This window comes from Anopheles aquasalis, chromosome 2, assembly GCF_943734665.1.
Source record: "Anopheles aquasalis chromosome 2, idAnoAquaMG_Q_19, whole genome shotgun sequence".
NCBI lineage: Eukaryota > Metazoa > Arthropoda > Insecta > Diptera > Culicidae > Anopheles > Anopheles aquasalis.
In genome coordinates, this window is record NC_064877.1 from 38972415 (window position 1) to 38999107 (window position 26693).

General features: G+C 48.4%; 2 protein-coding genes across 2 annotated transcripts; one reads left to right on the forward strand and one right to left on the reverse strand.

Moving 5' to 3' along the window:
* The first annotated feature begins 21117 nt into the window (after positions 1–21117).
* On the forward strand, positions 21118–21579 carry LOC126574849 (keratin-associated protein 19-2-like). The gene has a single exon (XM_050235246.1). The coding sequence runs from the start codon at positions 21118–21120 to the stop codon at positions 21577–21579; it is 462 nt and encodes a 153-aa protein (XP_050091203.1).
* A 3428-nt stretch (positions 21580–25007) lies between these two features.
* LOC126573365 (beta-1,3-glucan-binding protein-like) lies at positions 25008–26690 on the reverse strand. Its single transcript, XM_050233425.1, has 3 exons — positions 26285–26690; positions 26056–26210; positions 25008–25898 (listed from the first exon to the last, which is right to left on the reverse strand). The coding sequence occupies exons 1-3, from the start codon at positions 26540–26542 to the stop codon at positions 25121–25123; spliced, it is 1191 nt and encodes a 396-aa protein (XP_050089382.1). The 5' UTR covers positions 26543–26690; the 3' UTR covers positions 25008–25120.
* Between the last annotated feature and the right edge of the window lie 3 nt (positions 26691–26693).

Genomic DNA, 26693 nt, shown 5'->3' on the forward strand with positions numbered 1-26693 from the left:
AACACATCTTTCCGTTGGTTTGATGGTTTTTTCCCAAAAAAAAACCAGGATTTGGCAAAATCATGCACCTCGTTGTGGATGTATGCGCGAACAAGAAATGTTAATTTAATGTTGAACATACTTTCTGCCGCACAGTTTTTGAAAGAACTCCTAAGCAGCACACATGCTACTCATGTTCTACTCTCCTCACCCATCAGCGGGCCACTAATAATGCATTTTATCATCATCGCGGATGATGCCCGCACGATCCAGCACTCACACCACTCGATACGTTCCGAAATAGCTTCACGTTTCGAGAGAAACCTCAGCACGGCAACTCCGCCACTTCCTTCTCATCCGGAGGGCACGGATGCACGGATGCAAGCCGGGAGCGATATCCTGACATCCTGCACCTTGTTGCATTCCTGTGTGGTGTGCTGATGTTTTCCGCATGTCCCGTGGGGAGGCTGCGAAAGTTCTTCTGATTTATTAAAACTTTTCAGCTCCGTTATTTAATGCGATAAATTTCCGAAACCCACGCCCCAAAAACCTTTCCGGCTCGGCTCCGGCTCGCCATTCTGGGGCAGGGCGCAACTTTTCTGCTGCCAGCAATTAGGAAGCCGGGGAAGTGGTGCTGAGATGGAATTACTCGGGGGATAAGGATGCTCGCGCTTATCGCATCGCTTTCGGAGTTATTCGGTTAGTGGCCTGAGCGTTCTCGCGAGTTCACTCCCGTGCCAGTAAATCGTTCGACAATTTTGTATTCAAAACAAGCGACACCGTTGCTCCTTTGCTGTCGAGATTCAACTCCAGAAGAAGTAATACAAAGGGTAAACAATTAAATTGTGAAAGATCGTGTCGGTATGCTTTAAAGCGTTCCACGCGACGAGCATGTTAACTGTTCCATCAAAAGCAAACCTCAATCTATCGTCCACTCCGAGTGGCGCACATCAATCCGGTCCTTATATTCCGTCCTTCTATACGGTGGAAAGGGAAATCATAATGTTTTCACTATCACTGCCAAAGGCGAAGTGGTCATAAAGGGCCTCCATCGTTGCTCCTCGATGACTGGTGGAATTTCTGGCACGCAAAGACGTCACCATAAACGTGGAAAACTTAACGCGATGAGGAAGCAAACGACGACGCACTAGCACTTCATTTACAACCCTTCACGTGCCGCACTACAGAGAACAACAAAAACAGCAGCAGCAGCAGCAGCAGCAACAAAACGGGAAGCGACGGGGCCGTATGTGTTGATTCAATGGTCCATCACTTTGGCCGAGGACAAAACGGAAAAGCTTTGTCATGGTTGTCCTTCTCGCCGTCGTCGTCGTCGTCGACGTCGACGTCGCCGTCTCGAACCAAAACCGAACCGACCGAGGCTCCTGGACCACCGCCGCCGCCTCGTAAACTTCGGCACTACCATAAACAGGTTCTCCTGAAAATTGTCGTAAATTTTTATTTACGATCCAAGCGGAACTGCCTCGTCTACCGTCGTGATCGTGTCCTCGTCGAGGTTCCTTGGAACGCCCTCACAGGAAATTGTCACCCACGGTCACCCCGTGGGGAAGGGGAGTGAGTGGAGACAAAGGTAGAACGGAATGTGCGTGGTGTGGCGTGGCGTTGCTTTCATTTTCGAGAAGTCGTGCAAACCATCACACGGAACACACCCCTTGGCCGCTAGCAAACGTATTCGGTGTCGAATCGTACGATGGATCATGATGGATGGTTTGGGACCGAGTTCGGGGTTCGGGTGGCACTGCACTCCACTCCACTCCACTCAACCTCAACCGATCATGTGCGCCGATATTCAATTATACCAAGGACACACACAACAATGGCCGATCCATCTCGGTGTCGCTTCGAGTCGCGTCAAGCGTATCTCGAAGCTTTTCGGTCCAAGAAGTAGCTTCGCTCAGCCGTACCACCAGCTCGCATCCTGCATACATTGCAAATTCCGGTTCGGCCAACCGGTAACCAGTTATCAGTCGTCGTCTCCACTACCCCTGTTTTTGTGTGGGTGGGTACTATCAAGATCAGGCGATGGCAGCATGGTGTACATGAGAAGCATCACATCGCATCGCCGCAGAAAGAAGAAGGAGGTAATTTATGCTATCGGTTTATTGTGGCCCCACTATCGCCGTGTTTTACTGGAGGAAGGGGGGGCCAATTAGAGTCCGTGTTCCGTGGATGGTCCGTGGATGGTCCGTGGATGATGCTGAATTATTCATACCCTCGCACTCGGACGCCCATGGGGGCGGGGGGACCCCTGGAAGAGGTTTGATTTACCGACGGGCCCACCCTTTGCCGGAACCGTAAACCGGTGGTGCTGGTAGCCTCCCTCCCCCCTTCTCTTTTTGATGGGCACACCCTTACAGGGCTAGAAATCAATTTTACATTACCTGGCATTTTTTCGCATACCTCGCGTCTCTACTCCTGTTTAGTCCTTCTCGCTTATCGTTTTGAATAGTGTTTTTTGTACCTCTTTTTCATTTTCAATCACAAAAAAGTCACATAAAACGGACCTCATTAGTGTCGAGTTAGAATGTGAAATGATTGCACAAATTATAGAAATGGCAGCAGGCGGCCATCAGCCCTCATTAGCGAAAATAGCAATAGCGCATAGTTTACTCTGTGCAATGTGTTTTGTTGCGAAGGGGAATTCGCAGTTGCTGTCCCACTGTCGAATCGAAGTATGCTATTTATTGTTTGAAAAGCGTCAACAAAAGCAATCCTTTCAAAACATCAAACATGTGCCCCCGGGAAGCCCATCCAAACAAATATAATGACACGAACGAAATAAAACACGTTGCCGATCATGCTGTTCATTTAAACAAACGGACAACCAGCAGCACGGTACCAACCTTCATCGTTACAGCACGAAACCAGACCACAACCGGACACCGTCGGGACGCTTTGTTAGACTCGATATGATACGCTGCTGATTAGAAGCCATTTCCACGGACACGTTCGTCACATAACATCGAACCGATATGTGCGTGCACAAGTGTGTGTGTGCGTGTGTGTGTGCGTGTGTATGTGTGCCAGCAAACGGACAGGACAACGATGATGTCGGTGCCATCAAAATTAGATCATAAAAACGTCGCTCAACTGCTGCTGCCTGTTAGAGATACGATTCGTATATTTCCCTTTTTTCTCCATTGTATGCGCGTGTGTGCGCGTATGTGTGCTTTGATACTCACACCCTGTCACTCTCGATATCAGGGGGGGGAGGTACATTTCGGTGTGCCGTGGAAACACGATGCGAATGACACTCTCACTCTCTCTCTCTCTCTCTCTCTCTCTCTCTCTCTCTTCATGATGATGCGTAGGTGACGCTTCACGATCATCAGCGGGCCCGAGGAAAATCCATCAGCATCAACATCAGCCGGGCGCTTGATGCCTGTCGGCACATGAACGGCCACCGATTCGGATACATGAAAAGTATTGATTTTCAATTGAAGTTAAAAACACTCAATATAATGAATTTTATTCAATTATTTCAATCTACTCGCTTCGCCTTTCTCCCATTTCCTCCACATTCCACGGTGGTTGATGATCGATCATCATTTCGGATGCACCAACAACCCGTCGTCACCATCGAGAGAACAATGACTGAAATGGCAGATGTATATGGTTCGTATGTCGTAAAAAAAAAACTAAACAAGCTCCCCTCACACGAGGTTTTAGCGTTTTTGTTTTTGTTGGACGCTCTGCTGGCAGTAGGTGGCAGCCATACACGAGCACTTAAGAGAGATTTTATGACAAATTTGCGAGCGCCCAATCAAGTCAGACGAGATTCGGATACGACGAGTTCCGCTAGGAAGGACATTAAAGAGAAATGCAATCAAGTCACTGCCACGGTGCTCAGCAATCAGGAAGCAACCAATTATGATGCCCGGAGGCCTCAATTTATGATGCAGCACCGAGCGAGCTGGACGAACGAGATTGCTGTGGACGGTTGCTTGGAGTGTCGGTCACCAAAAAGGCGTAACAAGTTGATGGTGGACCGGGACGATTATTTTGTTAATATTTTTAAATGAAATAACACTTTTGCTCACAATCTACTGGGAGCAAATTGAAAAAAATAAACTACAACACTAGCACAACGAAGGAGCAGGATCCGCTGGCGCAGAGATTCTGTTTCCAAATGTAATCCACGTATGATCATTCCATTTGCCCGCTATCTACCTCATTTATCTTTCTCCATCAAGTCCATCCCCACCCATCCCGGTTTCCCGGAACTGACTGCCTGCACTTTCCCTGACCTGGCAATTCGCAACAAATGAGGATCATTTTTCGCATTTACTTTTATCCGTCACTTCCCTTGGATGGCGGCATTTGCGTTTTCGCAAATTAAGTTCCTCCCGGGCCTGGGTTGGGGCGGCCTTTTGAATGCATAATTCGTTACGGTCGCTAGATTAAATTCTGCTTCCGGTGAAAGTCACCCGAAGAGAAGTCGAAGAAAGCGACACTAAAAGCAAAGTCTAAAGCAGCGTCTTTATGGTGGCTGAGCGGGCTCTCCGAGGAAATCTTTCCCCATTTCGGCCATTCGGGAGCCCGTGTCGGTAACGCCTAGAAATAAATTACACATTTATCATAGTCTTCCCTGAGATGGTCCCTCTCGGTGGTGGCAGCTTGGCGGTGGGATTCCTGTAGAGAGATTCTGGAGCAGGCAGTAGATTAGCGTCTCTAATTGTAGCACTTAAAATTGCACACTACCGGATGACGGAGCTAGTAAGGAGTGGAGCGCACTGCACTCAATCACTGCCGAGTGATCGTTTTAATCAAAAGTGTCTTCTGTCTCCATTTAACACCGGCGTCCGTTAAGCCGCAGCACGTTAAGCCACGAGCCACGACAGCATAGACATGGGCAGCAGTTCTGGAGCGTGATTAGTAAGCAGCCATTTTTATGGTTGCCGGTTTTTTTTTACGAACAGGATTGTCTCAGAATATTGTTGCAGCTGTCCATGACATTTTTTTATCCAAGTAGTCTCTATTCGCTATTCTCTTCCTTGACGTCGAGCTGCATAACAGTATTGGTATAATAGCATTTTTTGATGCAAAAAGTTGAACTCAATTACTTGGCATGTTTAGCAAACTAAATAATTCCAAAGTAAAGTAAACTATTCCTCTTGCTCATTTTTGACAATTTTTCATTTTTCGACACATTTTTCCTTGATTACTTTCCAATATTGAAAGTGCTTTCATAACGAAGGATGGCATTTACCACAAGAGATCTTGAAACTTCTGCCCATTCAAGTACTTAGAAGCAGTTGCTGACCAACCAGTGCAGCAAACTTGCAGAGCAGGCAGTCCAAAGAGCCCACATCAATCAAGACCACTGCACCGAATCACGCGCCATGGTCTTCCGGAGCGGTGCATTCTGTAATGACAGCGAATACTTTTCAAATTTATTAAACTTGTGTGCCAGCCGACCAATAAATCTTCGTCATAGAAAAGCTGCAACCATGGTTCCCATGGTCTGCAATAGCGAGAGCACGATGATTCTTATGAAAACAATTAAATTTTATCTTCAACCTGCAGCAGAAGAAGCAGCAGCAGCAACTCTGCCGTAAACTAACGACACTTTACGCTTAACGATGAGCGACGATGAAATGGCTAGGAAAGAGAAACGAGAGAAAAGCGCCCGGAAGGTGAGGTGGTCTTTTTCTGGTTTTAAGAATGATGCGCTCAAGTATCATCCTTTTAAGGTGGAAACGTGGTCCGACAGGCTACAGCTAGGGCTTGTAATTGCAAATTAGTTGCCAGTTCTGTGGGGCAACAGTGTGCAGAATCACCGACCATTTGAATATTATTTCCATTTCATTATCTATTTTCTAAAATCATATTTATCACGCTCTTTTCAAACAACAATAACGATTGGTAGATAACAAGTTAGCGAGCCGAAAATCAGAAGCGACTAAATCGTCGCGTACCACGAACACTTCATCCACCTCCAGGTCCTGTTTATCACTCGAATCCTAAACAAACGTGCGTGCAATGGCGTGCCATTTTCCAATCAACCAGCCATCAGTTCTGATTGGGAGGCAACGGAGAGAGCGAAAAAATACATCTTTTTCTTTTCCTCAACATTCATAATCGATTCTCGTGCTTTCCTTCGCACGGAAATACTTACTTTGAACACCCACGGATTCCACTGCGACCCTGTGGTGTTCACGCACCTCCCACGTTCAAGCCGGAAACCGTATCCGATCGACAGCAACCGGAGCGACCGACACTCTGACAACCATCCGCCGACCGACCAGTCAGCCAGTCAGCCGTTTACCGCTCCGAAAATCAAAGGCCCAAACCTCCAGGCAGGCCTCAGAGAGCCGTTCGTGAATTTTAATCAAATCAACTGAATCCCTACGCGTTGGAGGCACCTCCGCATCTCGGCGATCCATAAATCGATCCTCGGCTGCACCCGTAAGCCCGGAGTAATGGGATCCCGCACGCCTGTCCGGATCTTCCCGGCTGAGCGAAACGCGAGGAGGCGAGACGATTTTCACTTTATTCATATCTCGCCTTTGGTCGATTTAATTAAATATTTGCCACTTGCAGCGGAAGCTGAGAAGCGAAACCGAAACGAAACGCGCCCTCGCTTCGATGTTTATCGAACGGATTATGATGCTGCTGATGCCGTTGATGCCAAGGGGAATGAAAGGATGGTAACGGGAAGCCGTACATGTAGGGAAGGACCACCACCGTATCACCACCGGGTACGTGATGCTTGATTATGAACCCAACCCGGCCTCAGAAATCACACAAGCACACACGAAAAAGTAGACACACATACGATCTGCGCCCCCCCCCCCCCCTAAACCGACCCACTAAGTGTGTCCTAAGTCCGCCCAAGGGAACGGTCTTGCTCTTTCTCGGTCGAATCTTGGACCGCTTGTTGGCAGAGCCCCATTCATCATGCAGCGTCAGCGAAAGCGTCGTCGTGGAAAGCGACCTCTACCCGATAAATATTATCTCACGCAATCTCGCCACCACCCACAGCCCACCCCAGGCCACCCACCGAGAGAGAGAGAGCTCAATCCCGAGACCGAAACGGGGCTTCCACATCCGGGGTGTACAAGAAATTACTGGATCTTAAAAAGCATAAGCTGTTGAAATTGAACGAGCATGACACGGAGCACGGAACACCGGATGGTGGTGGCCGGGGGTTGCGGGATGGGTGGGTACTCCCGGCATCAATCTGCAAAGCCGGCTCCGAGAGCTTCCGAATCAAATTTCCCAGGAGGGAAAAGCTTTATCGGATGTAGCACGGGCTCTGGGCCCGGTACCCATGGCACTTGGTATCGCTCGGAGTCGTAGGCGAAGAGACTCCTTTCCGCCTCTTTTTCCCCGTTCATTTCCGTGCGACGTCGGAGCGAAGCCAGCCTTATTTATGAGCCAGCACCACCGCCCTTTCGTATGCCGAGTGCAGACCGACGGAAACGAACGAATAAGACTTCTTACTCGATCACCCCGGGCCCCGGTTATCCAAACGACGAATGAGAGTAGTGCGGTGGACAGTGAGACGGAGCGGACAGATACCACGTTTTTTATCCCTTTTTCCCCCGTTTTAACACACGTGTACCATGTGTTCAAGGCACGGTGGTGACGGTTTAAAGAGATTTAAAGGTAAAAAACACCGCTCAAATACCACCGAGGCACCAAGAGCAATACTTTTTGCAAACAACTTCATTAGAACTCACAGTATTTATAAGCCAGGGCCAGTTCAGTTAGTTAATGAATCTCACCAAACAATGCCCAGTTGTATTGTGATTGTACGATTCCAATTCGATCTAATGGCTGGTGTGTCTGGTTAAGTACAGGACCAGATTGAGGCTCTCGATCTCCCGGCCAAATGCTACTTTCCTCGAATGCATTTGCTTGCGCAGCTAGGCTTATCGTTATCCTAGGCCAAGAGCGACGAACCAACGACGAGTAATGGCATTCAGTCTCAGATTGTAGCAGCCCTTCAATCAGACCTTTCCTGCACACCACCGAGATGGTCCTGGATAGTCCAACTGCAAGCCCGGAAGAAAGCCTCAGTGCTTAAGCTCAGTGTAGCATCTCTTCCCCGGAGGCTCTATTTGCTGACCTGCAGCCTCAACTCTGCAGCTAACAGCTACTGTGACAGTCCACAGTCACGTACCCGTAGTACTCTTGATACAATTCTGTGCCCTCTTCCCGGAAAGGATTAACTCCGCATTACATGGCAGATAGCCGGAATTGGTGCATAATTGTACCGGCCATGCTGCCATGCTGATCTGATCCTCCATTCTCCCTTGAAAGCCAAGGCGTCAGGCGTCAGGTAATCGAGAAAGTTTTTCAATTTGACACAATCCCATCCAGGGCGCGGCATGTAGGGCACGTGTTTGGAGGATCTCTGGGTATGGGCAAAATTATGATGACCGGTGCACGAGACCCCTGACACAGTACCTTCAGGGCTGCCCCTTAAAATTTCGGGGAAATTTTAGGCAAATTCTACCGACGCTCCAACGAGGGGAAAGTTAGCGGCATAAGCATCTCTTCGTCCTTTCGTCCAAGCCCGGATGTCAAAACCCGGGTCGGAAACCCAGCATCACCATCGCATATTCAAGGGACACATGGGGACGGTCCCGGTTGCAACACAGTTCCAGCCTTATACCGAATGCACCCGGTTGACACCTGATGAAGCTGCCAAAAACTCTCACAATCACACACAAACACACACAACTACACCCGGAAATGATGTCCTGGCTGCAAGCTGTCCGCATGCTTCGGCGTTTGGCGAACGCGTGAAGTAGAAAATCAAATCAACGCCTGTGCTGTTGAAAGGAGTTTCGGGGAAAAGTTGTGCCACATCTACGGTACCCAGCAGGCACAACACGTCGGGGTTCCACTTCACACGGTGTTGCACTAATGAAGCAATCAAATGTTAACATGTACGCTGATCGAGGATCGTCCCTAGTGCTGCTAGTTGCGAAGAGAAAGCGGGGGAGGTCATAGCTACCGTAGGTGTTTGGGGGGGGGGGGGGGGGGGTGCACTTCCCGGATAGGAATCAGCCAGGGTGGTTTAATCAAATCTCACGAAACCAGTGCAACATGCCCGGTTTACTGCAAGAGATCACACGCAGTTGATATGAGAGCGATGCGACCGAAGGCCTCGGTTGTGGGCATTCTGATGCTATGAACAGAGTAGATGAATGTTGCATATTTTGGTTCCAAGTTAACGAATATTATGCTGGCTTTCATGTTGTTTTGGGCATGAGTTTTCCTATAGAAAGGCTTACTACACAATCTCATCAAGCTTATCAAAAATTTCCATTCCCAGAATTGTATGATTTGAATTTAAAAAGGACACAGCGCTTGAAACCAAACTGTCTAGAGTTGTCTCAAACTTGCGGCTCGCCAAATTATGTTGTGTTAACTTTGGTCCCTATGGACGCTTTGGTATGTTCTATGTAATTTTATTCTATGCATTTTCAATTTTTTTCAAACATTGCAACATTCATCACATAATAGATTTTGAGATCTCTGGGATGACTAGAAATTTAAATTTGAAATACAAACTTCAGAAAGTATGCAATTTTATCGGTTACCTGGCGCCTCCATCATCGGGTTTCGTATTCTCCCAGTGTAGGGCGTACAGTTTCTAGAATTAAAGTTAAACAGTTTTGTTGTATAGAATTCATGACAATTAAAATTACAATACTCCTGGTAATCTCCTGAACCAAGGTGCAGAAAGACAAAGTGATTTAAATACAGAATTTAAAAACCATAAGCAACCGTCCCATTGTTCTATCAACAATTCCTCATTAATTGAGACACACACAGAGCGAGAAATTAAAAAAAAAGTACTACAACAACCAAACCGGAATTAAAGCGAAATCGACGAGACGCAAGGTGTCCGGTGAGAAGAAGAGCAAGAGAAAAAAAAAGAACGGATGAGCTCTAACTCAATCCCAGCCCGCGCGCGGCGCGTAATACTGTTCCCGAAACGATGTTTAATTACTTCCTGCTGTCAGTAAATGAACAAAATTACGCCTGCTAGCCGTTTCCGGCACAATCCATCTCGCGGGCCCCTCAACGGCCCGGACAGTGACGCAGTGCGAGCCGGCGGCAGGATGCATCCTGCCGGAGAATGGCCGGACCGGAACTCGCGAATGCAACAACTGCCTCCGGACCAGACTGTCGAGTGGAAAGTTTATCGCAAGGACAGGGCAGGGATGGAGTCGAAAAAAGAAGAAAAAAAAGAAAATGGTGCGGCAAACAGCGACAAGAGAACGGAAGAATAGTGCTTCGGTGGTTGGCTTGTCGTGACTTCAATCCCCGTGCCAGAACCAGCATCCTGGCCACGGCTTCTCATCGGTGCTTCATTTACTCCACTCGCGGCACTCGCGGGCGTTTCGGCGGCGAACGAGACAACTTTCCACCGTCGGGGCTGAAGTTTATTAATTATAGTTTCATGTTATTTTTTATTATATTTAACATCCTTTGCACCGCGGCCACGCGGTCCGGAAGGTGGCGATGAATCGGAAAAGCGCGCTAGCCCGTGTCCAAGCATCCATCCGAGAGTGAAGCGATACTTTTAATGAAGTCTGATGAAACGTTTATAAAGCGTCCAGCATAACTGTTTTACTGTCCAGCATAACTTACTCGGACGCGGACGCTCGTTCGGTACCCGTTACTGGGCGTTTCGGAGTGGTCCGTCATTGCATCACCAGAAATGCCGCCGACTTGCTGCTGGTGTATTCGGTGCTAATAGTGAAGGGTAAGATTGTTACTTCATTTTACGCAGTGTGCTTTTGTACGATACACGATACGGCAATGCTTCGCCTCCTGAGCATTCCTTTATTCAGTCGGAGAATTGTTGAGAGTCAATTTTCTTCTGTTTTTTTCAGCATACGCCTCAGCCAATAATCCATTTTAAGCTCCCTTCTTCTCTTAAAGAGCACCTCCTGTGGGGTTCTTAATACATCAAGGTGAACAGTCAAGGCTTCCTTTGTTCGATGTCCGGTCAGTGGCCGGGCCGGTCTGCATTTGCATCACTCTCGGACACTGATTGAATTTCCGTTGGCCACGAGAGAAATCCAGAACCACCCCAGAAGCCAGAACCAGAAGAACGTCACCAACTTCTTTGTAAGATGTGGGAGAATGCAAGATGGAAACGACAATCACTGGCCGGGACATCTGGAACAGCGAAACGGAAGAAGCATCTCGACCAAAGCGATCGTGAAGCCTCGACTCCGGCGAAGATGCGAAAACGAAAAAAAAAATGGAAAAGAAAATAACGCCAGAACCGGATACCGGATCTGACCGAATGGGGGGCGCACCCCGGCACCCACCCCATCGGTAAGCCATCGATCAACTGCGCGCCTCGTGCAGCACTGGCCAGCGGATGAGTTATGGATAATCGGTTTGATGATTTTTATGCTTTGGCCATCCATTAAAATCGTGAAGCTTGACCACTGTGCCAGTCAAACAACCACCATGGCCCAGGTCCTGTTCCTGGGCTGCACTCCTTCGTTATCGTTCACTCGATTGGCTCTCTTGCACGTGTCGCTTCCCCGGTTTCCGGTTCCGTTTTCCGCTCGTCGATGGCATACCATATGCATACGAACATGGGGCTTGTCTCAGCTTGTGTGTTCGGTACGCTGCAACGAGCGAACAGTGGTAATGATGGCCAATTTCCTGTTCGAGATGGTACTTTCGGAGCTTCGGAGACGCCACTGCTCCGGGGCTAACCGGGAACAGGGTGATTGAAGCATAAATCACCATCACCAGCACAATGGGAACGGTGGCTGTGGATGCATTATGGTGAATTCTTAACTCTGGTACGATTTATTGTAAGCAGCAATCAAACCGATCTGGGCGGGGCGTTAAGAAGATGGAAGGAAGATTTTAAACTTTTTTATTAGCCGTTTCAGAAACGCTGGGATAAAAGTGAGGAACTTTATAGCATAAGCGAGTACGACGTGAAATTATTATACGCATTGCCTTTTCGAGTAACGCTTTTCCCGAGCTAACAATGTCGTTGCACACATTGAGGGATTAAATTCGGTATACTTTTCATTTTTATTTATTAACTTATTTATTTATTTATTGTTTTCTTTCCTTGTTTTGCTTGTTTTTTTAATGTTTTTATCCCATTATTATTTATGTGATTATGTTTATGTATCCAAATTAATATGACGACGTTTGTAATTTCATTACATAGGCACGTCCTATTGGAACAGGTTTTCAATGTTATATGTGTCTGTGTCAGTGTCAATTTGTTAAATGCATAATACAATTTTGAATGCAAAATATACAACCGAACAAATTATGATTACTTTATTACACGGCGCTACATTGCTTCAATCAACTCATCACCAAAAAGTCTTAGTATCTTCTTGACATTCAAACCACCAACGGACGTTGGAAGAATGATACCTCGTAAACCACCGCAACAAAAATTCCATATATGGAACTGCGCCCATTGCAGAAAGCTGCTGACAGAACCTTGAATCGTGCAGGATACTAAGGTGGATGCTAGCTAAACACATCTGCAGCCATACACCGCCTCGCACCTGCCGCTTATACGCCACTGAATGAAGTACACCTGCAGGACATAAACACGCTCGCTCGACGTACCACGCCATGGCGAACGATGGTTACCTTTTTAATTGCTTCCACGCGAGAAAGGCAACATATAGCACTGCCAACCTGCGGCTGTCCAACAGGTTCTGGAGTAATGATGCTGCAATGAAACCAGCAATCCTCGAGGAAACCGCACCGTTGGTCACAGCTTCGCGAAACATTCGCCACTCGGTTCCACTTCTTCGTACAACCGCTGGGTGAAAGGTTGCTTTCAACATTCTTTCAATAAACCATATCATTCACCGCCAGGATAAGTTTCACCGCCAAATCAAATTACACCAAGTAGAGGAACAGCAATGACTGTTAATTGAATTGGCAAGCGAAAACTTCTTGCAATCAAACACCATGTAATCATAGCGCTCTCGCAGCTGCTCACATCCCACAAAACTCACTGGGCAGAAATTGATTTACACTCGCAGTAGCACGGGCGCCTGTGCCCCGAGTCCTACCGGAACGATTTCAGCCCGGTTTCGATGGAATATTTTCCTTCATTTGAAATTCATGAAACCATTTACACCTTATAGTAACTGGCCTATCAGAATGTTTAATTCACCGGCAGCTTCTCGTACCAGACGTTCCAACAGGGCTAACAGGGTGGTTGGTTGGTTTTGCTGGTGTTCGGCAACTTTTGGCTCTGGCATAACGCTAGGCTAAACTAAAGGAAAAACGGAACGTTACATGGAATAAGCCCTTATGGCGTATGGTGAAACCATTTTCATGGGAAATTGTTCCTTTCGGTACCGTTTGTCAATAATTAGCATGTTTCATTGAGAGTGTAGGAGCGCACCGGGAGCACGTGTGAAAACATTGCTCCGCGAACGTGGCCGTGACACCTCGAGAAACGATGTTGAGTACGGCCACAGGCATTCGTATGAATACATCATGAATTACATAAACATAAACTACAGTTAGCTTACATTTTATTCCCCTTTTCTTGGGTTTTTTTACGACGCCTGCGTGATTTTGCTTGCTTCTGTTGTTGTGGCCACTGTGAACCACTGAAACAGTTGTTGCTGGCCGCTGACCCCAACAAAGATGACATTTATCGATACCAAAACGCCTACAACCAACCTGCCAACTTCTATCAATCAAACGACAGCCGCTAAGCTTTAAACGCCCACTTCAAACTTACAGGAGCACCAAACCAGTTCAAATAATTTGAAAGCTCCGTCTTAGCTCTCTTTTACCATCTCCTCAACCCTCAACCAGCGAGCGAGAAACGTTCGTCAATCAATCTCCTATTTTGGTGCGCATTTTTCACCAAAAAAAAAAAAAAACTCCGCCACCACCATTTCCACGCCATCACTTGTCCGCCTGTTGCGTACGGCGTGATGGCGCCATGGCTACAGGTGCCCGGACGGATATTCAAATTTGACGGCTGGGAAATCATCGCCAGTGGAGTGCAGCGCGATCTCTTTCTCTCTCTCGCACGCGCTTCGCGTGGATCGTGTCTAATCAGCGGCCCGGGCATTTACAAGTTCCTCATCTCTAATTCTCGGGGTTGAGCCCAGACCCCTGCTTCTTAAATCCGGGGCGAGCGTAGGAACAAATACTTTTCAGTCGCGGAAATAATTGATGCCACGTCTTCGCAGCCGGTCGCACCGGCACGTCAAGATTGTATCGAATCATTACGCTGATAGCTCTTGATTGATGGATGCCAGGATGGAACGATGTAGATGAGTTGCAGATCAGAGAGATAGAGAGAGAGAGAGAGAGAGAGAGAGAGAGAGAGAGAGTCAGGAGCCTTGGTGTGCGAGTGAACGAACCACGGAGCCGCCACGAACTTGTGTGCCAACTAATCGGTAGACACGAAACACAGTCGTGTCGTCGAAGGTCTGCGGAACGGAGCGGCAAAATTGTCATCCGCCAATCGATAAGCCTCCACCTCCCCCGGGGCAGTAAGATCCATTTCGGGCAAGTCACGTCACGAGGAAGTAGAGATAGGCGGAGGTGGAAAAATTTACAAATTCGTTTCTAATGGCTGCCAGCGAAGAAGCAGTAACGTAAACATTGATCGATTTGCAGGTAAATGCGGATTAACAGCGAAGCGAAAAAAAAAGGTCTCAGCAGAAGCTCACCAAGTGATTAATGTCTGATCGTCTGGATCGACATTTTCTTTTTTACAAAATCTCATTTTTTGAAATTCAAATGGCGCAGAATGGTGCGGAGGTCGAGAGCGTTTCTGAAGCAAAAAACAAAACTCCCTCGCCAAGGGGGAAAACTAGCGCAACGTTCGCCGAAGAGCGAACTCGAATTAGTATCCGCGGCATGCACCGTGAGCACTGGTGATGGTGGTGCTGGTGGCAAAGAGAAAGAAAATGTTTCATCAACCGGGATCGCGCTTTTTCCCTCCCTCGGGAGGGAGCGAGTCAGCTAGTTGATAACAGTCGTTTAGAAAACTTTGAATTAAAATGTATGCACACCGCGTGTACCGCTGGGAAATGGATTGAAGAGCGAGAAATTGCAACTCATTTTCCGACCGAGCAGCCACTCCGCTCGGTCTCCGCTGCGCCACTGCGCGTACCGTACCGTGGGGAGTACACTGGGCGCTTAATCAAAAACCCGGAACGGAACGGAACGGATGCAATCGGTCGATGCAGCCGCGGTTGCCGCGAAGGCCAACAACTAATATATGCTGATGCCGGTGGACGGAAAAGAAAAAAAAAACCGAACTAAATTATAAGTGCACCGTGTACAGTGAACGGGACTGAAAAAAAGTGAACGAGATGGTTCGCAGAACGACGATACTGGATAGCCAATCTCAGTCAACCTAATATCGAGACCAATCGAGACCGATATCTAAGGAAGCCGAACGTTTGATGTCAATTTGGGGCTTCGTTCGTTCGTCCTATCTTCATATCAGCAATTTCGAAACATCCGTTGCACCATCATCATCCGTGCGATCGAATTGGAAATCACAAAATAGCGATAATGATCGCAAGACATGGGTTGACCGTTTCCAGGACATCCAGCAGCCACCGGTCTTTGTGGAAATCACATAAAGTCCTTCATCCTATCGGGCCAGCAGAAATAGAGCCAGTTTTTGTGGCCGTAAAGGGGCAAGGGGAAAAAGAAACGGAGTGGAAATTCTTTGCTGCGTCCATTGCCTTTGACCTGGTTCAACGCTTCTCAGGTGGTACGAGCAGGGATGAAGGCGATCGTTGTCAACCTCCAGTCCCACATCCTACTTACCTGGTACTCCAACGGCAGCCTCAAGCTTCCCACCGCATGTGTGCGCACGCCGTGTAATTGAACCCTTATCAGGAACCAATTTATGAGTGGTCCTTCTCTGGAATGGCACCTGCTCGACCGGCTTCACCTCCGCCTATAACGGATCTCATTTTAGCGGGTTTTTTTTCGGGCCAACTTTTCTTTTCAGACCCCCTCCCCGGTAAAGCCCGGGATGTCATAACGAGCCCAACTATCAGACAACTTTCCCTCAGCCAAAGCCCATAGGCCAGCGATGGTTGCAAACTTAAAATTAAATTTTTAACTAATGGCCCACCACTGCCACCTCACCTGGTCGCACTACAGGGGGAAACGGATGGAAATTTGGGAAAACTCCCCTCGACAACCGAAACCGATGTCACAATGGGCGGTGTGACAGGTGTGACATGGTAATTCCGGACGTACGGACGCTTTCAGGGCTTCAGGGAGTCAGCTTTATGCTCTCAAAACTACGACCGACGCTTGCACCTTTTTGTGCTTCGTTTGTCGGCACATAATGGTAACTAAACATGTTGTACACGATAACAACATGTTTAGCTATCATTATGTCTTCAATAACCTCGTCAGTGTCGGAGGTTTGTTTAGCTTTAATGTAGAAATTCGCCGGCAATTGTGCTACTAGCTAGATTTTGGATACGGTTTTGTTTTGCCAATTTTCAACCATATTCTCCGAGGGTATCATGCACATGGTTGTTTTTTGGGTTGCAAATTTTAATTAAAACTTTTTTGTATTGTGCGAATTTCTTTTTCACACTCATTCTGCATTGGTTTCACAGATTTTGTCATACTTTCGTCCATCAAGTTCATGAGTTATCCCGAAGCTATTTTAGCTTTGCCCTTTTTTCTCTTACTTTTGACTTTTAGTTTACGGTTGGTGAGTGTCCATCATCACAAACGTTTATGTTTTACGAGCGCTAAAAGGCAATGCAGATGACAGATCATGATTTTCTCTCTTCAGTTCAGACTCCCTTACTCAAATTCTTCACTAACTGTTCTTCATTTCAATCAAACAAATAGAGCAAACATGGTAAAAGTAATGAAGAACGTTTAATTACAATCCATCCAATTCCTTTTACACAAAAAAGGCACTGCCAAGTCACATTCATGTGTACCATAAAGTGCCACATTAAATTCGTCCGAGTTCAAGATCACCTCATCTCACTCATCAACCCTTCGGTACCATGAAGCACCCTCAACATGCAAATGAACCAATTGGTGAACGATGTCCCCCTTTTAAAACGATCCCTTCTCGTGGTCACTGCCCCAATAAATGAAGGCTCTCCGTACGTTCGACCGTGCGTAATGTCTTTGAAGTTTCTAGGTTTGGTCCAAATCCAAACGACCTTCCCGGTTACCGGAACCCGACACCGGCGCAAAAGGTGTTCCGTACCGGCCCTTCGATTCGAATCTGTTTCAATTAACTTCAAAACCATATGATTTATGCAAACAGCATTCCATTCGCAACGCCTGCCGACCGGAACCGACCGGTCATTCTTCGAGCAGCCCCCCCCCCCGCCTGACCGCCAATTTGGTTCGCATTTGCATTCATTGTCTAAGGCGGAGACGGCCCCAATGGGAGCACACGCAGGAGTAATCCTTAAATTAACCACCCACCGGCGAGACGAGGATCGGTCGACTCACGCCGGTCAGACTAAGCCGGCCACTCTTGGGAGAGTAGAAGGAGAGAAAAAAAAATAGTAGCCGCTGAGATGCTGAGAGCATCGTAACATGGCAACGTGACGGAACGCACCGTCCGCGAACTCGAACCACCCGGGAAACCGTCCCGTGCCCTTTCCCGGTCCCGGTGGTTGGATTATTTATATGGCGCTGGCCAAGATTTATGAATACACTTCGCCATTTGGCAGGTAAACAAGGACCCCGGGGAGGGGGGAGGGCTCCACTAGATCCACGGGCGTATTGTAGGACGTGGAGCTTAAAACTATTCTTTGATTTACGACACAACCTATCCACGAGATCCGAGGTAAAGGGATGCCTTCACGGCAAAACAACCTTCCGCCATTGTCCTGGGAGTTCATGCGGTCCGTCGAAGTTGTGCCATCATCACGGTTAAGGAAAGAGACTGAACCCACCTTGACCATTATTGATATCCTCGCGGAAGGCACCAAAGCAAACAAACACTTACCGGAAGCCGAGACCGGAGAATGCTGATGCTCGAAGAGTGAAGATGAGCGGTAGGGGAGGAACTATTAGAGCAACAAGACATCCACTTTGTGCCCCAACGACGAAGACAGTGAACACCAACGGAAGGACGAGCGTACGCTGGTGGATGGATGCTACGCTATTGATGTAGTGACGCTTTAAAATTTGAATTTACGATGAGTTCCTTCCTGTTCACTTCGCTTCCAGAGCATGGCGGCAACGCGTCTGTCATGGTCTGTCTTGTCTTCTGGCCTGTCACTGGCCACCCACCGGTGGTTTGACATTGTCTTACCACACGGTGTGGTGACACTCGAGAAGGCGAGGCGAGCGACGACATCTAACCTTCCGTTAGCCGGATCCGGTTGGTTCTCCGGCCTGCACTGGTGTTCCAGCTGCCGGTCGGTGACATTCAGGAGCCACTATTTTGCGTTAGAAGCCACTACCAGCTACACAGCCACTAGCTTCTTCAGCCACATGTCTGACACTACTTCTTGGCCTTCCTCGCTTGCTTCTCGTTCAGTCTCGTCCAGCATCCATTAGATTATGTACACCCAGAGTCATCCAGGAGGGAGTGTATGTGCACGTGTGCACATCACTATCCAGGATGTCTGCAATGTCCACCAACGCTCCGGGGCACGATGGTCTCTGCACTTGTTTCAGATAGTGTTACGGTATCGAGTGCTACTTCAACTCATCTCCCCATAAAGTCCACCTAATCCCTGGCCCACTCTACGGCAAGCAGCGGCAGACGAGGTACTAGCGAGTCCTCTCACTCGCAAACGCAAAGAAGTCAATTTATGCCGTCAGGCGAGGCGTTAGAAACGTCTAACGAGTGGAACGGTATCGCTGCTGCACCCCACCGGGGCCTAAGTAACCGTAAACAATCCGCTTGTATTTTTCCGCAGCTGGACGTAAATATTACTGGTCCACATCGACTGCTCTTGCCTCACTACTGGGCACTAGGCACTAGGTTCCGTGTGAACTACTTCCCTTTTTTAACAAACACATTTTAAAGCACCATTGACTTGATGGCACTACTTGAACCAATCCCCTCCTCCTCCTCCTCCTTCTCCTGCGAACCGATTGATTAAACCCCAAAAATTCTAATCAACCCCCTCAAAAGGTTTATCCTTATCGATCAACGTAAAGTATGGCCAACGTGAAGAGTCCTTTAGAGCTTTATGGTCCGAATACCTTTCCCTTCGCTCAACCGAACCCTTGCACCCTCTTTCTCTCTTGTGGGCTTATTTTCGGTACCGAACCTTGGCCAGAGAGGCCCGAGAGGGGGGCTCGTGCGTGCCGGAGTTTGGCTTTTTTGATTTCACGGCTCACTGGCACTGGAAGTGCCGATGAGTGATCTTCCAACATGGCTCCATCTTCCAACATCTCGTGGATAGGTTGTATCCACTGATGATGATGAGCAAAGCCCCCGGCTGCCAGGGTACACCGAGTGAGGGGGACGATTCGCAAACATACACCCCTGCCGGTTTGCTGGTTAGAATGTGTGAGCAAATGTGTTTCTTTTTTCCACTTTTCCGGTCCATGCCGGTTCGCCACTGAGGGACAACAAATATGGCCCGATGAGATTCACCTCTCATCCCCTTGCGAGGGAAAGAGGTGGAAAAAAGGATGGATAAAAAAAAGCTTCCGCTGCTACTACAAGCAAACATGGTATGGTGGGTCAACCCGATCGCCAGGCGAGCGTAATGAGGTGTTTCAGTAAGTAAGGGAAACGGCGTACCTCATCGTACCGCCGAGAACTCATCGGAAACTGTGATTAAGTTTGAGTTTGAGTGTTTAGATAACACCGTCGTCGCCTCATCGTATCCACTTTTGTTCGTGTTGACGACGAAAGTATCCAGTCCAGTGTTTGTGCCTGTGTTGTGGGGTTTTTTTTTATCTGACGCACCCTTGGGACTCGATAGGGCAACTGCTCACCTATGTTGGTCCGTTGTTCGCATCCGAGATCGATTGTTTCGCTTTGTCCGGAACACAAACAAAGAGTATCTCGCACATTAGTATTCCTGTATTTCTGGGCACTTCAAATGGCTTACGTAGACACCCAGATTTAGAAGAGCTTTGCTTTGTTGTATCCTTTGGAACTGGACGATTTGTGTGTTCTTTCGAATCAAACTAGAACATTAGAGCGGATGTTCTTCATTCTACATTCGAGCTGCACTGACTTCCTGGTTTCGCTCGAGTTCGTTGTCATTTCCGCTTCCGACGCTCGATTTACGGTCATCAGGCTTTAGGTTTTTGGACAATATTTACGCTACCCAAGCTCAGAGATCAGCACCGATCGTCCCCACCAAAGCCAGCCAGCGGTCTGGCCGTTTGTTTTGCTTAAAAATCCATTTCTATCGGAATTCCCAAAAAGCTGGCCAGAAGGTAAACAACTGGTGCCGATTGAAAAAGGAACGGTTCTGAGGAACGAAAATACAGTTGCTGCTAGTGGATAAGACCCGCTAGAACCGGTTTGCATTGGTTCATTCGTAACCGAAAACAAAGCGAAAGAGGAGGAACGCTTCATCTTCGCTTGTTCCGTATTCCGTCATTTCGTTGCCGTTCCGTTGGCTCGCAGCATACCGGAACCAAATAGCGGAATGAAACTGGTTCCCAATGTTTCGCCAGCCGACACCCACACGTACGGGCACGTGAGAAACAGCATGCGAGCCGGCTTCGGGGACGGGCGGGGTGACGACTTCACACTTCACTTCAACAGTCACTGAACCTGGTTTGGGGCTCGCGCGACCCGCGAAAAGATCGCCCCTGTGTCGTCTGATCGCACATCTCTGACCAAGGCCAACCAGTGCCCACGTCATGGTGCCCATGGTGCCGAGATGCGTCCAATCGATTGGTGATGGGAGCGACACTTCGGGTCTTCTGGATCCGCGCGGTTGAGCGAACTGTCCAAAAATTTCAATGTCATCGCACCAGCACCATGAGGGAGATGAACAGTTCGCTCGGGCAGGGTTAGGAAATTTCGCGCAACCTGCCGTGAGCGGTTTGTGTATATAAAGAAGAGCGCCGGCAGAGTGGCCTGGCGTAGACGCAAAAGAACCAATCGACTGCGACAACCAAAAACTGAAACCGTCGCTCTTCGTCGTCGTCTTCTCGCGTGAATCGTTCAAAATGGTGTTTCGACCAGTGTTTGTGGTGCTGGTGGCCCTAGCAGGTGTAACGGTGGCCATTCCGATCCAGAATACTGCGGGAGGTTCTGCGGTAGCAGCACCAGCATCCAGTCCTCTTTCCACTCGCCTGGACAAGGTGGAAGGCAAAGCGGCCGTAGCGAGCGCGGATCCGGAAGCAGATCGTAACAAGCGTCATCTTGGATTCGGTGGTATCGGCATCGGTGTTGGACTGATCGGCGGCGGCTTCGGTGGAGGCTTCGATCCGTACGACTACGGTGGCCCGTATGGTGGATTTGGAGGACCTTACGGAGGGTACGGTGGACCTTACGGAGGATACGGTGGACCTTACGGTGGCTTCGGTGGACCATTCGGCGGTGGACCTTACGGTGGACCGTATGGTGGATACGCGAACGGATACCAGTATGGCTACGGTTCCGGATTCAGCAACGGATTCTTTGGCTGAACGGAGGCTCTCTGAGTCCTTCTCTTTCTCTCTCTCTCTGTCGCAGTTCCTAGCAAAGTGGCCAGTATTATCATTCATCTGCAAGTGTGTTAATTTATTATGCCAAATAAAACTATTCGTCGCACACTGGAGCACTTTTCGTGAAATGGAAGTTTCGCGAAAAGTTGCCTCCGATAAACCGAACCATTTTGTTTGTGTTCGAGTTCGCGCGGTCCGCGGTCCTGGGCTCGGTGTGTGACATCAAGGGGCTGTGTGTAAACTGTGTGTAATGGACACAGGAAGACGTTAAGGCACGCGTCTGCAAGCCACAACAGCGGAAAGGCGTTACCGCGTTGGTAATTAACGCGAAAGATTTATTGCCAGCACGGTGACACAACGTTTTGTCGTCTTGCGAGCATCAGTTCTGACCAGTTCTTTTGGATCCGGCTCACTTCTTGAGTTTGCTTGTTCAAAACTTAATGTGTACTTACAGGCAATCCACTTTACGGGGACACAATGAGTGAAAAGTACACAAAGAGAGACCCAACTGTCGCTCTGGTCACACTTCCCTTCTAATGCTGGTCCAATGTGAAAGGAATTGATTGAATCTCGTAAAACAGAAAATAAACCCAACCTAAAAGCACGGCCCACGGTAGGGCTGAATGATTTCGGAATCGAAACGGTGCTCTTCCAGCATTCGAATTAAAATGTACTCCAAAGGAGCCCGTTTAATATCACCATCCTCGCCTACAACAACGCAAGAACCCACTGCCTCCACAGTATCGGAGTGGAAGGAATTCATCAAACCATTTCCATAAAAGTCAAGTACGAAATATTCCAGATCGAGGGAGCATTGCTGCTCCAGATAGCGACGTTAAAATTTAACTATTCACTCTCTTCCTAACAGGCTCACTCCGCACAAACATTCCTCAACCAATCGGGGTACCAATTGAAAAGTAATGCAACAAATTTCCGCCCCAGCTTCTCCCCGGCGCATGGCATGCAGAAACCTTTCGCAAAAAAAAAACCAAACCACAGCAAAACATTAACTTTCGGCAAACAATGTGCCCCGTTGTCTCTAATTGAAACTTAAGCATTCCCTCTCCTACGCACACGCCTCAAGTGCTTTAAAAATCCCCGCACCGCAACGAACGCAGCACTCGAAAGTGGTATTTGATTGGAGCGATGGGTGGGACCGCGCAACCTGCCACCCCACCCGCCAGGAATGGATGGTGCAGGATGGAGACGACCCATTCCGGCGATACTTAAAGATGCTGATCAAAGGAAGGTGCTTTCGAAGAATTTATCTACAATACAATCACTGGGCGCATAAATTTCGTGGTTTCTGGAGTTGTTAGTAGCATGCGCTTCTACTTCAAACAGCCGAATACCAGAACATTATGTATTGCAAGTTGGTAAGTGGATGATATAACGATTTGAACTGAATTTTTAGGAAAATTCAACCAAACTTCACACCGAATACATTCAACATAACGCATGGCTGCGAAAAAAAAAACGCTACGAAAGTGAAAATGCTGAAAGTCGTTTACATCGTGCCCGCCCTACGATTGATCGACTGATTCAATGATCATCTTCGCTGGCCGAGTGTGAATGAAATCCCTTTTCCCGAAAAAAAGACGAAACTGATTAATAAATCAAACAGCTCCCTCTCTTCTCGACACCGTTCCCACCCGGGGGGAGATGGCACGAGCCCCACCCCCCCCCCCCCCCCTCGGAACCAAATAAAGAGTTACAATTCCACCCAAGCACCGAGCCCTCAGAATAGCGTGCGGAAGTATCGCCGTCGTTTTAGTTTATCGTTGACGAAAGTAAACGAAAACTTTCGAGCGCACGAGTGGAAGTGGCTGGAAGAAAGAAATGGTCGCGACCCATTACATCGATGCGTGGCATCTCCGCGGTGCCGACCGGCCCCGGAGCTTTTGGGTAAGTTTATTGGAAAACTTTTTCAATATTGTACCGCGTGCCAGAGCGCTCTGCGCGTACCGAGAACCAGCGAGCAGCGAGAGTCGCGGACTATCCATCAAGCCAATGGCAGTTGGCAGCGTCGAACGTGGTGGCGCTTGTCGTTGTCGTTGCTTGTTGGAAATAGACACTCGGCGGATGGGCGGATGTGATGCTGCGTCACACACCGAAACGACGTTACTCGACCGTTCATCGAGGACACTCCGGTGGATGATCCGGGAACGTGGTACGGTACGGGGAAAATGCGATTTTCTTCCATGGGGCGGAACTGTCGCCCGCCATGGCTTTATCAGTTATTGATGATGTGCAACCCACTTCTTCGCACAGCGACTGATGAAGCACACTGGTTCGGTCTGGCACCCGAATCTTCGTCGTTACTCTGTGTTTTGTAATGGCAAATGATAGTCTACGCGAAACTCCCAAAAGACTCCTTCGAAGTATATTGCGGGAAATCTCTTCAGAAAAATGTAATACCATTTATCCCAAACGATGGACACATACCACAGCACGATACGATGTCCTCACCGTTTGCGGTTGATCAATTAAATCAAAAGCTATTAATTTACATAACTGATACCCGAGCAAAGTGGAGCGAGATCGAGAGCATTAAAAATGCTACACCGCACCGAGCGGGCAGGCCTAAAACAATGCGGTGCGGTGGTTTCGCTAATTAAATAGACTACCTCGTTACAGATAATTAAGTGTCGGGAACTTTTGCTGGGTTGGCCGGGAACTTTAAAACGAAGATCGAAGGGGACATGTTTTGAACTGAAAAACACCAAACGCTCACTTATCATGTCCGCTCAATTAGCGATCGTGATGCTTACCTGATTGATGCACTTGACAGCTGATGGATGCGAAAACAAGGGAGGAAATTAATTATTAAAACTGTTGCTCCATAATCCGTCAGTAGCGCCGCGTAGCAACTCCTCACTATCGATGTGGTAACCATCGAAGAAAGTCAATCGAGTGCACATTCCCACACACCCAAACACACACTCTCGTTTTGTTTGTTCGATCACTCTCCGCTGCTACGGCCGTGGTCCGGATGAGACCGTTGGTCATGGTGGAATGTTTAATTATGTTTGCAGAAGACGTTGACAAACATGGTAAAACCTAATCATGGTAAATAGATCGCCGGTCAAAAGCTGACAGGCATTATAAGCAAGCCATCACATGCAGCCTTGGTTGGTTAGAATGTTGGCCATCACGTCTGGTTGTTTGTCAGGCGGGATGCCGAGCCATGCTATCGATTGGACAATTATTTGAGATTGCATTATGGATTTTGCGGTTTTGTCTCTAAATAAGTAATAGGAGGGCATTGGGTGATCTGAGCAGGCATCAAAATGAACGAGGTAGCATTTATGTGCAGTACCACGACTATGAACGCTCAATTGGCCAGCTGATGTATTATATCCTATAAAGTTAAATAACAAAAAAAAAACCCAGCTAACGTTCATTTCGAATATCGATTTATTCCCAGCACAGCACCTGGACTGAGTGAGTTGGTGCAAGATACTTCAAATATCAATTTCCCTCCAAAATAGGACACATTTTTCTGGTCCACCTAGCGCCCACCCTAGAGGGCCCACACCTTCACGTAATCCACCAGCAGCGAAGCCGATTTGCCACCATCCTTATCGAGGTTCCACGTCGGCAACCACTGGTCACGGCCGTTCCAGAAATCGGTGGCCGCCTGCGGGGAATTGTTCGCCCACGGTTTGCCACCCTCGTTGGTGGCCGCATCGGGGAAATAGGCAACCCCACCGACCGCTAGGTTGATGATGAAATGGAACTCCTGATCGAACGGGGCCATACGCGTTCCGTGGCGCCACGGATTCTCCATCGGTCCGTGGCGATCGAATTCACCGAGCTTCCAGAAGTCACCCCCGATCGTCGCCAGATTCTCTCCATTCACACTAACCGTAATGTTGTCCGGTGTCCAGACGAATCCGAACGTGTTAAACTCCTTGTTGAACTCCTGGCCCGGCACTGCGTTCTTCGTCAGTGTCGCCTTCTGGTAACCGTTGTAGGCCGGACCCGGTCCAAAGTGTAGCGTCTGGCCGACCTGGCGCGTACCGATCTGTGTACCATCGAGCATCAGTTTTTCGTTGCCACGCGATTCCATCAGATCCATTTCGCCCGATGCCGGCCAGCTACCGTAAGCGTTCCGTTTTGGCAGTAACCAAATGGCTGGCCATAGCCAGTCGCCCGCCGGTAGCTTGGCGCGTACCTCCGCACGGCCGTACTTGAAGTTGAACGATTCGATCGTACGGATCCGGGCACTCTTGACCGGGTTCACGATGTGCTGCTGATTGCCGACCCGAACGCAACCATAGAAGGCATCGTTGGTGCAGCTGTAAGAGAGAGAGAAAGAGAGAGATAAGAACATGAAATTTCGGAAACGAACAGCACGTGGCAAGAGAGGGAAGAAAGTGGTTGCGATAAGAACACGAGAAGCACCACAGAACCAGATCTTCTTTCACGCTGCCAAAGGTTATCAATGAAACTCACTGATCCGTTGGGAAGTTGCCCTGTAGACTCAGCGTGCCAGAGGTCATAAAGTTGTGCCCGAACTGGTCGGCCGTTAGGGTCGGTCGAATGTTGAGCACACCATCCTCAGCGAACGAATTCGAACGGTTGTTGGTGTACCACTGGAACTCCCAGTTCTGTTCGACAATCAAACATCATCCATTAATGCAAAACCCAATCTTCACTTTCCGGTCGATCGTCCGGTACTTACACCACCACCAGCCAGCGTGTTCTCGTGGGACCATTTCTCAAAGTCCAGAAAATCGAAGTTATCCTCAAAGATCAGTTCACCGCTGCAAAAGGTACGGCCACGCTCGACCAAATTACCACTCGCCGTTGTGACCGACTTGACGCAGTCCGCGTTTCGCTTGTGCTGAACGTTCCATCGGTTGCCTCCCGAGTGTCGATCAGCCAGTGCTCCGATGAAGAACGACGCAACTAGCAGTCGGACACATAAAGTCTGCTTCATTTTATGTTCTTGCACCTAATCGGCACAGACAGGTTCTTGGGTTCTTAACTCAACAGCGACAACGATGTACGCTCGGTGTGAGTCGCACAAACAGTTCTACCACACTCGGACTCGATGACGGCTGAACCGATACTGAGTTCCATGCCGTGCG

Excerpts from the sequence above, each read along its gene's own strand:
- LOC126574849 (XM_050235246.1), top strand. The coding sequence starts at position 21,118 with ATGGTGTTTCGACCAGTGTTTGTGGTGCTGGTGGCCCTAGCAGGTGTA.
- LOC126573365 (XM_050233425.1), bottom strand. The coding sequence starts at position 26,542 with ATGAAGCAGACTTTATGTGTCCGACTGCTAGTTGCGTCGTTCTTCATC. Across the intron at positions 26,211-26,284 it reads ACACGCTGGCTGGTGGTGGT|AACTGGGAGTTCCAGTGGTA; the intron begins GTAAGTACCGGA and ends ATTGTCGAACAG. Across the intron at positions 25,899-26,055 it reads GGCAACTTCCCAACGGATCA|CTGCACCAACGATGCCTTCT; the intron begins GTGAGTTTCATT and ends TCTCTCTTACAG.